Below are 12,748 nucleotides of genomic sequence, written 5' to 3'. Positions count from 1 at the left end.
TAACTTACATTACAAGTTGTGGGTTAGAGCCGAACCAGTCAACCGAACAAACAATTTGAGTTGATTAAAGGCTGAAATGGCTTTTTATTATCTGAAGAAGCATATTTTTACAAGCTCTTATTCTCTTTTAATGTTTGTTGGGAATGGCTTTAAGCCCCTATAATAATAAAACAAAAATTCATTGCTGCAAGATTCCAAAAGAATCGGTTGATTTTTGGTAAATATTTTTCAGAGAAACGTTTTTTACGAATACACCTTTTACTTTCACGAATGATACGTTGTAGAGGAACGACACATCCACATCTCAATTCTAAGATGCCCGAAAACTTCACGCTAACGAATCAGTCAGAACAATCTACGAAAAATCTTTATTTCATGTCACGCATCTAAATCCATCTTCTCGTATCGCGTTCATCAATCTTCTTTCCATCTACTAGTCGCGAGCGCATCTAAGGACAGAAAAACAAAATCTGCATTTTCGGTAAAGTCGACACCCTCACCTTATGCAAAAGAAGATGCATTAGCTGTCTCCCTGGCGTCGGTAGCATTGGTGCTCAGCACGGAAAACAAGATCGACGGAAAACAAAATCAAGGAAAAAAAAACGTCTGACATTGGAAAATATACACAATTTCTTATTTGGAAAAGAAATCGATATGTTGAGCATAAGAAAATCGTCCGTTTGGACTTAGTTAAACTTACAGGAAGAAGGTTCAAGGTAATTCCAATGAGGATTGGAATGATTCCAACGACTTTATGAAGAGACCTCCTGGGGAATTCTGGAAATTATTCTCAAGGAATTCCGAAAAGAATTCCAATGAGCTTTGCGAGGAGACTTTCAGGTGAATTATATGGAGAATACCAAGAGAATTATGAGTAGAATTATATGGCAATGTGAATTCCATTGAGATTGGATGATAATTCAAATGATATTTTAATTACAATTCCAAGGTGATTCTGAATACAATCCCAAAAAAAAATACTGGAAAGAACCCTAAAAGAATTTTCATGAATTCTACGAGAATTGTAATAAGAATTTCAAGATAATCTGAAACTTAAGATAGTTTCAAAGGTATTCTAAAGAAAATATCAATTTTTGACAGTATTTAAACGAGACATTACTTTGGAAATGCTGAGGAAATAGACTTAGAGAAGATCCATATATTTAGCGTAGCATTTTAGGGTGACCAGTCATGTAGGAAAATACACTACAAGGGGGACAGGGTTCAAAGTTGGTGCTTCATCAAATGTTTCATAAAGTACCAACTTTGGTTCCCCTCTCTATTCCTTCTGTGTATTTTTCTACACGGCTGGTCACCTTAAAAGGAGCCTGACAAATCTGCAATGCATTCTCCAGTTCTCGTTTGGGAAACTTGTTGAAATTATTCTTTCTTACAGGTCTAAGCCCAACTTGCATTTTCCTGCATTCCATCCCTGAGATTTTTTCCTGTAAGAAGGAATAATTTGATCAAGTTTTTTCAGCGAAAGCTGGAGTTTGCCTTATTGTGTTAAAATTTCTGGTAGAAAATGAGCGATTAATTCCAACGTAAATTTTTATTAGAAATTAGAGAAAACTTTAGAATTACTCAAAGGGAATTCTCCAAAGAAAACCTGTTAAGAGTTCCGACGAAATTAAGGTAGTTCAGACATAGGAATAATTTCCAACATTGAATGATCTTTTTTCATTGTGAACAAATTTTAGTAAATTTTGAGCAAAAAGAATAATGTTTTAACTACAAAAGAGCAAATTTGGTTCATAGTGCTTTAAGAAACAGAGAGAAAAATGGTAGTAAAATAAGAAGCGATTTACTAAAACTGCTCTAACTTCGTACAGACTTGGTCAATCAAGTCACAAATGATACGTATAAACCTTGAGTGCTTATAAGTCAACCAGCAGCTAAAATGTCAGAAATGCTGATGCTCATACTGAAATAAAAAGCACTCTTTGGACATTCATGGAGAGGCTAACAAAATCATAGTGTATTATTTTGATATGACCTGCAGTTGGAAGCTGTTGTGATTGTTTAAAAGCTGTCAATCGGTAGTGCAAAACAGGGCACTAGATAATTTTCAAGGACAGCAATGAAATGTCAAGGGTAGTTTACTTTGATATAATTATGATTAGCTGTTTTTTTTGTTGAGACGTCACCACCCAATTAGCGAACTCCCAACTAAAAAGCACCCCAACGAGAGAATGATAGTATTTTACATATATTGCCAATCCAGAGAATAAATAGCATTTGACGTCAGATTATAAGCTTTAATAGCATGCTGCGGTTGCCAGTTGCGTTGTAATTTCAGGAGTGATTTGAGATTTGGGCGTAATTGCATTTGTAAACAAACACGTCAATCACAGATTTCTCGCGATTAAAAGCTCAATCTCGAAAACTAATAACGCTATGAGGTAGAAGAATGATTCCTCTATCATTTGGTATATTTTATTCAGGGGTTTGGGCTTTAATTCAAGAGAAATCGGCAATTGACGTCTTTGTTTACAAAAGCAATTACGCCCAAATCTCAAATCACTCCGGATTTGTTTTCCCTGAAATGGCAATACACGAACCAAAAAGTCGTTTGAAACCCTGAAAGTTGTGAATAGAATCGTAGTTATATCAGAGAGAAGAAGAAAATTAAGTGCTGCACTGTGTAACAGCAGGTTTTATACTTAGCATATCACATCACAATTTGCCTTGAATAAAACCTTCTGTTTTGTTTCGAATAAAAAAATCGACTTATTTTTCTGGAACTTAACACTAGACGTTACAATAGCTATTCACTGTATTTAAATAAATTTCTATAATTATCACGACAACTCCATAATACCAGCTCTAGTAAAGTTATGCATTCACTAAAAACGCTAAAGCTAGCTAATGCAGAACAAAACAAAGCTACAGGTTAGGTTTGCATTAAAGATCTGAGAAGTTTAACTAAAAATATTTCGGCTTGACCTTTGAAGAATACCAAGTGAGAAGCAATGAGGAGTATTATTAGTGTTGGAGTTATTGTTATTCACCTTCATATTGAATTACATAATGCTTTTGTGTGAGTTTAAATGGATCTGCTGTGATAATACCTATCTGTCTTTATAACCCAACAAACGTTGAAAGCTGAGAAACGTGTGTAATCAGTTTAAGTATAGGCATGTTCAAGGGCGTAGCCAGGTTTCGAGCTAGGGAGGGGCGAAAAAAAAATTACCATGGAAAATTTGGCCGAATGCCATTTCACCGAACGCCATTTCCTCGAAAGCCTTTGTGTTGCCGAGTTTAGGGGGGGGGCAGTCGCCCCCCCCCCTGCCCCTATCTGGCTACGCCTATGGGCATGTTGCCTTGTACCTATAATGAATCAGCCAATGTTTCTATGCGGCTTCCAATGTTAGTTCGGCAGTTTTCACCGATGATAAACTTGATCAGTATGTTGCCAGAGAAAAAAAAGCGATGAAGCCAATAGTTTCGAAACCATTCGAAAATGAAGTTAGTAAATAATGATTGTTTAGTAATGTAAAGAGACTCGAAAATAAGTAGAGCTGAAAGAGAAGGGCAAAACTAAAACTAAATCGCACCTGTGTCGTCGATCCTCTCGGTTCAAGAGGACTAACAGTGCCTGCTGGACAGCTAACAGAAAGTGTGCGAGATCTAGACCAACCACGCTGTAACACGTAACGGAAAAATAGAGAAAAAACATGAATGGTGAAGTGGGTGACAAAATTTTGTTTCCTGCAAATTTTGAGCTTTGTTTGCTAATTTTGTCCATGTTAAACGTGTGTTTGCTGTAGTCTGAAAGAGATAGTTATAATGTCTCAATATAATCAAAATTTTGTAGAAACGTTTACTGTCAACGAATGGTGATAGCAGTAATAGCAGGTTATTGTACACGATATTACACAGTACCACGATACCTAAAAGCGAGCATTCTGAAAAGTTTACTATCTGCATTCAATACAAAACACTAGAGGTATTGGAAACATTCGCTATACAGTAAAGGTTTCACTGGAAATCCAAATTAATGATGATCCATTTTCAATCATGGTGAAATGGGATGCAATACATGTTGTAGGTACGCGGTATAAACAGAGTTCACGAAAAATGGATGAAGCGATAAGATGCTTGATATTGAAATTGGGTTAATCTCAACAAGTGCACAACAGGAACTAGAATATGATAGGGTGATAAAAAATTCAAATCATATTAATCACACGTTTGACTATGAAGATTATCAGCTAAACGAAAGTACTTAAAAACTCAAACCATACCTGTCTGTTGAGGCTCTCTTCTTCGCTTCCGCCTCCACGAATAGTATACGAACCACTGATGCATCGGACCAGATGTGCCAGAATTGCTTTAACCCAACGAATTTTACCGGAGTTGAGCAGTTCCATTAGTTGTTTCGGATGATACTGTGGTAAAACAGGACAGGCGATCCTGGACGCCTCAAACAGACCGTAGTCAGTCATGTAGTCGTGCACTGGTTGCTGCTGTTCGTTGCCACTATTAAGCTGACCAGTGCTGGCAGTACCAGGTTTCTTCTTCTTGCTATCGTTCGAGAGCATTTGAAGGTTTATGGAACTCACACGGGATAATACTGGCATCGATGACACATTGGCCAAACGTCTCTGAGTATTCTCTTGTGCGAGCGAACGAAGATCCTCATCTTTCAAGTAACGATTGTCGTACAAATCTTCAATCTCCATATGATTGATGGCATTATTTTGCGGTTTCCATTGAGAGTAGACATGCATTTCGGAATCCATACCAGCAACAAATATACCGTCCCGAACCCAAGATATTTGCATTGGCAAAGGAGGCAGACCGTCGGCTGTTTGCAGCCCAATCTGGCGTAGTTTCATCCATCGTATTTCATCATTGAAATGGGGCTGCGCCAGAGAACTTGCCTTCCTTAGAAGTGGCCGATTTGACGATTGCGATTCCTTCATGGCTTTCATGTTTGATTGTGCCAGGTCACTGGAAACCGGTGTGAATAGCATTATTTTGCTACCAACAGCAACGGTGAGAATGTGGGAACCGTCTTCCTTTGAAACCCAGTCCAGTTGAACGAGATGCTTTTGAGTAAGTGGACACGTATTACCATGCTCCGTTATACTTTTTCGCAGTGACTGAAGTGTACTGAAGCTCGGCACTGCCAACAACCCTGAACCGGGCTTTGCTAGAGACTCTGGAGTGACGTCTCCGTTACGACTTGATCGAATTTCGTCATGGGACAACGTTTGCAACATTTGATTCAATCGTTGTTTCTTTTGCAAAGTTCGATTATCGTACAGGTAGCTTAAATCCAAATGTGGATCAACTTGAATTCTCGGTAAGTGAATGTTCTTCAGATGAATAGTGTCCTCAAGAACCCACTCGCTGCCACCGGTACTTTCACATTCATAGATAGCAACGCAAAGATTTACATAGCGTGATTCCGGATCGCTGCTTTTTGTCGGTCTAGTGAACGATTTCCCATATTTGTATGCGCATGCGATTCTTCCCGAATAAGCCGCACTTATGTGCAAGAGCTGTCCATTAACATCGATGGTCGATTCTTGGTCCTTCCGTATCATTTCCCATTCGAACCATTCATATTTGAAGTTCAGTTTGCTCTCTGCACTAGCATCGCTTTTAGGCGCCTTGCACTTCCAAAAGCGGACAGTCGAATCGGAACAAGCGGTTACAATTATGTACGGTGCAAAGCAAGCCGGATAAATCGAAGATGAGCTCAGGTGTCCAGCAGCTGGTGCGGCATGTATGACATCTACCCCGTCAGGTAGTGGTAGTTCTTGGGTACATACCTTGGTCGTTGTAATGTTGACATGCGGACTTTGATCGATTGGAATTTTAGCGTCTTCTGGTATTTGAACTCCAGCCATTGAAGCCCGGTGGATAAACTCAGGGTCGTCCAGATCCTGAACCAGGTTGCTATCTGGCACATACATCATACTACTGCTCAGTTCGTCTGGTGCGGCTGGTTGGGATGCAATTACAATGCGCCACATGTGAATGGTAGTTCCGGTTTGTGTCCGTTCTAGTACCACCAAATAGAAAGGTTCTTCAAATTGAGCATTTCTCTGTAAATCCACCATTGCGCCCATCTGGCCGTCCATCAATCCCACAGGTGGTTTGTTTTCATTTCCAGCAAAAATGGGTTCTTCCGAGCGTTCCCCCGTTATGAGTTGCTCTTGGAATACATGAAGGAATTGAGTGTTTTGCCAATCGTGGGTAGCATCGTCGATTGCATCCAACTGTATTATGCATCCTGGCCTAGCCGTTGATTGCTGTGAAACGATCTTTATTTTATCGTGCAAAGCTGACTGTGTTGCGGGTACGTTATCCGAGGATGATTCCGTCGAGAGCGACACCATCGAGTCCATTCGACGGAAGCGTCTTTCGGAGCTAGAAATCTCGGCAAGAAGTGTTCTAGCATCAATCACCGCTTGGTACACCCGTAGACTTTCGCCATCGCTCGCCACAAAACACGCCGATGGAGAGTTACTCAAATTTCCTAACGTGGTACTAGGAAGCAGTGTCGGAATCCAAGCTACGTTACTGAATGCAGAGATTTCTGGCGAATTGATGCGAGCCAATTCACTAACTCCTCCAGATTGCGAAAGTGGTCCAACTGCATCCACACGCCACAGGATTAATTCCGAGCAGAATCCAGATGGCGTGCATATGTCCTTCGGACGATGCGGTTTGTAATCGGGATCGCCTGACTGTTTGCCAGGGTAACTTGCGTTCGAACTTGGAATGTCTGGAATATTATGATGGGAGGTTGTGAGCAAAAGGGGCAACACCGGATGGCAAGTTATATCGTTCACGCGGAATCGATGACCAGATGCTCTCGAAGCATGGCCTATGCTCAGAACCTGGGAGAATTTAGTTTTATCCGCAAAAGTAAGCTGCCATAGATTGAGCGTTCCGTTTGAATGCTTTGTTACCATCGAGATGACTGGTGATGGAGGAGCAGTTAGGATGTCCGAATGTTCTGCTGCATTTTCATTGCCAGTGGCTTCCCCGGCTCCTTTGGATTCAGCATCGCCATCTCCACTTGCTGCGTCGTTGTCTTCTTCGTGACCTTCATTTTCTTCCAGGACACTGGGAAGTGATGTTACGATATCACTGTTCACATCGGGATTGTTGCTACCGTTACTTCCGTTGCTTGCTTTTGGTCCTTTCACTATCATATCGCGAAAACCTAGGTTTCCTCCAGTGTTGTATAGAGCGACCGTAGTGGACATTGACATTGCATCACCCAATGGGAACGCAGAAGGAATCCTTGTAGAGAACGACACCTGTGCCTGCCGGAACGATCCGGGATGATACTCGTCGAGCCACTCAACCACCCATATCAGATAACTTCCATCGATTGGATGGATCGAAAACAACAAATCCGGGCTGTGATGCCAATCTCGAAGCAGACATTCGATTTTCATATCCAGTGAATCCGTGACGTGTATATTTCCACCGTCATTGGCCAACGAATTTATTGAAGTTGTATTCGATAACGTGTGATGACTTGGTAATCCTGCATGGGAAGCACCTCCTACCGAAGGTGAACGGTGCGTCGGATAAGGAGGATGATCTTCACTGTTGCTCTCGTCTTGTGAAAATGTAGATTTCATTTTTGGTTTTCTCCTGCCATCTTCGTTCGGTAAATCGTCTTCGTGTAGTCCTTCGGAATGTCCATCGCTGTTTGCTCCAGACAATAAATCTTCCTTTTCGATAACTTTTCTAGTCATTTCTTGTAAAATAGCCTCTGCTTGCAGAGAGAAATGCATCTCTTTGTTGTTGAGCCAATGTAGAATGAAATTAGGCTGCGTCGAAGGGTCGTTCGTGTGCATCGAAGGTACCAGTGGTATGTCCGTTTCGGCGTTGATTGAGGCAGCCAAATGGAAATGCAATCCTGGCGTCATTCCAGTACCATGATAACCGTATGAGTGGAAATCATGTACACTGTAGGTAGACGGGAGTGTCGGTATTGGTGGATTTCCGAAACCAGCGCTTGCCCCTGGACCCCCGAAACCCGCTCCCATTCCATTGAGGCCAGTGGCACCGTTATGCTTGGCATGACGTCTTATGTGGAAGCATGTCTTCATGTGCTTCAAACGCTGCATAAAACGATGTTTGTGCCTGTGAGTTCGAAACTTTGGGTTTTGTGATGCAAGGGGATCGAATTGGTTCATATTGACTAAGCCATCATCCGGTAAGACCGTTTCCACCCATATACGACAGATGTTATCCAAGCACGATGTCACAAGCATGTTGGAAACGGATCCCTTAGGCATGTATTTGCTTGTTTTGCGCCAAGATAGATGAGTCACGGCTCTTGGGTGAGCAACATACACGAAGCCATAGCTCGCTTCCGGTATGCCGCAAAAGCTTTGCGATTGTGCTTGATCAAAACTTTTATTCGGAAACAAGACTGTAATGGAAAATAACAAATGAGGAGTTAATTGTAAATTTGTATGCATACTGTTGATATACGTACTGTGCTTGTTTTCGTACCACACCTTGACCAAACGATCGCTTTTCCCGGATGTAGCAAATAGCGTGCCATCCGGGCTAAAAGCCATGTGATGAACTGGTGTGGCGGTGTGACATTTCCAAACACAATCCCAATGTGAATCGGATTCTTCCTCATTTGTCGGGGTTCTGGGGTCACGATCGCCACCAATTTCGAACTTGACGGCTAAAATATTTGCAAATGTTAGCATTAAGTCATTGACGGTAAGAGTAACCGAGTCTTACATGTAGGTTCATCGTCATCCTGCTTAGACAGTCGCTCATGCCAGAGCTGCAAAACCGTACCGCCAGTCAGCAGACGAGTTCCTTCCAAATTCCAAGACAGAGAACTGATGTGCGATGTTGCTTGCAAGCTACCCGTCTGAACCCATCTATATATGAGAAGTAACTATTTTATTATATTCTAATTAATTAATTTAAAAAAAATCATACTTGTATTCCAACCCATGTGATAAAGGTCGGTCACTGTGTATCAGTGGTGTTGGCTCGAAGATGCATATTTTGTCCTCGTAAGCGGCAGCGATTTTACCCGTATCAGTACTGCAATCAAGCGCCGAGATCCGTATGTAGTTATGTACCGCTCCTGGGATAATCTGAACTCGCTCGAAATTACTAGCTAAGATAACAATGTTACACCCTGCTGCGTACGCCTGTTTGGTAGTGATTAGAGAAAAACATAACGAACAAAGATCAATATTTATATCCCATAGTGACAGACAAATTACGTAAATACAGCAGACAAATGGTACCAGCATCCACCTCCTTCGTTTCTACGACGACGACGACAACGACGATGATGAGATGATAAAACGCTAGAACATATTGTATTTCCCTTCTTCAGCATTTCAGAGCATCGTTGAGATATTTGCAGAAAAAAGAGACGACTTAACTAAGGAAACATGCCTAAATGAAGAGGAATTCGAAAAAAAAGGAATTTTTGCATCGTCCTTCTCCGATTTGTATGATAATTATAGTAATTACTTGTTACGATTCCATTTTTCCTAAAATTCGACCATTTTGGAACTTTGTTGAAAATTGTTGCACGGAAACGGCATTTGCAGAGAAAAATAATGTCTTTCTGGGAAAACTAAACAAATTTTTTTTTAATTAAATGCATATTCAATGGGCATTTTAAAAACAAGACGCCACTACACACCGAATTTAAACTGCTGAAAATCTGCAAAATTTGCTGATTCTAGACTTGATGAAAGATTAGCAAACTTTCCAGCAAAATAATACTGCTGAATCTTCCAGCAACTCCAACTTCTCAGTCAGTCAGAATATGAGTCAGAACCTATGACGAGCCTTGTATAAGATTGACAAAATACACTACGGCGGAAGGGTGGTGGTCTAAAATTGGTCAAAAATATGCAAGCCCAGACAAGGTGATCTTAGTTTCACGTTCCCACTTGCAAATAGTAGATGTCGCCACACAACGTAAACAAAGGGATTGTACCCGGTGAAAACTAACGATTTTAAATTGGCTCACTACTTGACTAGTCTATTGGTCCCAAGCAAATCGATTAACGTGCTCCATTCTAGTCGAAATTCTAGTACTACACTATGTTTGTTTTAATTCGCTATGAAAGTTTGACATATGAAATGAGGGGTTCGTGGATTTTCCTATGTTTCGAGGGGTGGATCGATTAGCTTGGGATCGAAGATAGTACCAGAGCTGAGCCAAAAATTTGAGCACGTTTCTTCGGGACCTTCTGCTCTTAGAGTTACCTCTGTGATTGGAAACCAACTTGTAATTTCACCAGTGGCGTTTCCTTAACCTCAATCTACCTGTGCACCAACTCTCAAAACATAAACAATTATTAAAATATTGCTTGCAATGGATAGAGATCTAGTAAACTAGAAGATTAAGTGTATTTTTCAACCAACTCGAGTATGAATATGGTATTAAATCTGGTTTTGAAAGTTGGTGCACAGGTAAAAAGTGAGGTTCGGGACGACACTGAATTTCACCATGTGTGGATGTAAAACAACAGACACGAATAAGAGCGAATTCATGATTTTCGTGGTGATATGAAATAAACTCTTACAAATTAAAACTGATTGATTGAGTTTCATTTTCTTTTATCATAAATGACAACACAAATACTTTGGTTTCTTCTATTATATTTTGCTCTTGAATTCGATCAGCCATCAGATTAATGCTTTGACCATAGTTGAGCGATGAAGGCTTGTCATGGGTCGTATGAATAAAAATAACTTTCCCGTTTCTCTTACGGGGTAAGTAAAGTGAACGGTTTGAGAGGCTACAGCTTAAATCCATTTAAGGCCATCAACCGACATACAAAGTACACCGTTGTAGCAACCGGTGGAAACTAACGATTTTAAATTGGCTCACTACTTGATTAGCCTATTGGTCCCAAGCAAATCGATTAACGTACCCCATGCAAAAAAATCTATTCTCAAACATTCTTTCTAATTCACGCTATGTTGGCATATGGTCCTAAGTTCCCTCTTCCTATTTTTAATATCTAGTGATTTGGTAAAGCAGTGTGCCTTGAGATGTAAAATATATGCTTAAAAAGAATATATTCTAGTTAAATTCAAATAAATATTCCAATTTCTCCAACAGATCTTTTTTTGCCTTTGGACATGTGTTAGTTTCGAAATTCTAACCAATTAAGACAATCTACCAGAATATCAAAATGAAGTGAAAACTATTGTAGGAAAATGGTGAGAAGTTTCTAATAAGCACTCCTCTGTTTACAGACCAAATCTGATATTTACAGCAGCCGATTTAATAAACGAAAATATATAAACAGTCAAGAAGTGATCGTTTGAGCTTTACTGAAGTGCAAGTACCATAAAACCTATTTTAAATGTTTAAACGTTATTGGAGTATGCTTCAACTTTGAAATAGCGTTTTATTTCTTCATCTATGTTGTGTAAAGGGTGTCCACGATGAAATTGCCACACTATGAAATTGCTCTAACTTTTTAACCGTTGGGTAGAATTTAATGAAAATTTGGGTGGATTTAGTTCATAGTGCATTATTTACATCCTGCAAGTTTTAAAGTCCTGTGATCAAAACTCGCGGAAATGGAGTCGAAAGAACAGCTCGTGCGTGATAAAATCTTGCGCATTCATCACGAGAACAAGGATCTCTCGCATCGTTCCATCGATAAAACGTTGGGAATCGCGAATTCCACGGTGTCGCGAGTGATTAAGCGGTTCGAGGAACGGTTGACCACCGATCGGAAGCCCAGAAGTGAAGGAAAAAGTATTCCGTACAACACCAAAAATCACAACCGCGTAGTTGGGGCCTTCAACCGAAATCCGAACGCCTCCGTTAGGGATGTGGCTAAGAAGCTGCACCTAAGCCGAAGTTTTGTCCAGAAGGCCAAAACTAAGGCTGGGCTTCGAACGTTCAAGGTACAAAAGGCCCCTAATCGCGACGAGAAGCAGAACAAGTCCGCCAAAACCCGTGCCAGGAAGTTGTACCTCAACATGCTGACGAAAGTTGAATGCTGCATCATGGACGACGAAACATATGTGAAGGCCGACTTCAAACAGATCCCCGGCAACCTGTTTTTCACGGCCAAGGATAAGTTCAGCGTTCCGGAGCATGTCCGCACTCAGAAGATGTCCAAATTTGCGAAGAAATTCCTGGTTTGGCAAGCCATCTGCACGTGCGGGAAGCGGAGTGCACCTTTCGTGACCCAGGACACGATGAACGGACAGGTGTACATAAAAGAGTGCCTCCAGAAGCGGCTGCTTCCTCTCCTGAAAGCACACAACGTCCCAACAATCTTCTGGCCGGATTTGGCCTCATGCCACTACTCCAAGGACGTGCTGAAGTGGTATGCGGACAATAAGGTCAATTTCGTGCCGAAAATGTTCAACCCTCCCAACACTCCGGAGCTCCGCCCCATCGAGAAGTACTGGGCGATTATGAAGCAGCACCTTCTTAAACGACCTAAGGTAGTGAAGACAGTCGAGGAACTGAAGAAAGTATGGATTTACATGCAAAAAACGGTTGATTCACAGGTTGTGCAGAATCTTATGGCCGGGGTTAAGGCCAAGGTGCGGGCATTTGCGTATGGACTGTAAATAAAATACGAGTAAAATGGTAAAATGAAGTTTAATAGTTATTTCTCAATCCCTGAAAATTTGATGGCAATCGGATGAAAACTCGAATTTTGCGAATCAATTTTGTGTGTGGCAATTTCATCGTGGACACCCTTTATCTATATCTTTATTAAAACAAAAAAGTTTC

The 12,748-nt window shown here is 40.9% G+C and overlaps 1 protein-coding gene across 3 annotated transcripts in view; it reads right to left on the bottom strand.

Moving 5' to 3' along the window:
- The window catches only part of Rbcn-3A (Rabconnectin-3A), a 52,495-nt gene that overhangs the window by 28,466 nt on the left and 11,281 nt on the right, over nucleotides 1-12,748 (bottom strand). For 2 of the 3 annotated variants that reach the window (XM_065225552.1, XM_065225553.1), the window contains exons 2-6: nucleotides 8,947-9,164; nucleotides 8,740-8,885; nucleotides 8,480-8,680; nucleotides 4,248-8,413; nucleotides 3,558-3,644 (exon numbers count right to left, since the gene is read on the bottom strand). In XM_065225552.1, the coding sequence (XP_065081624.1) occupies nucleotides 3,558-3,644; nucleotides 4,248-8,413; nucleotides 8,480-8,680; nucleotides 8,740-8,885; nucleotides 8,947-9,164 (4,818 nt within the window). The remainder of the gene's footprint in view (nucleotides 1-3,557; nucleotides 3,645-4,247; nucleotides 8,414-8,479; nucleotides 8,681-8,739; nucleotides 8,886-8,946; nucleotides 9,165-12,748) is intronic. The other variant, XM_065225554.1, reaches the window with a different exon arrangement.

This window comes from Ochlerotatus camptorhynchus, unplaced genomic scaffold, assembly GCF_037179485.1.
Source record: "Ochlerotatus camptorhynchus isolate MF236.1 unplaced genomic scaffold, CSIRO-AGI_Acam_v1.1 ptg000231l, whole genome shotgun sequence".
Classification (NCBI taxonomy): domain Eukaryota; kingdom Metazoa; phylum Arthropoda; class Insecta; order Diptera; family Culicidae; genus Ochlerotatus; species Ochlerotatus camptorhynchus.
Note: the sequence above shows the minus strand (reverse complement) of the source record. Positions and strands in the feature narration are given on the sequence as shown.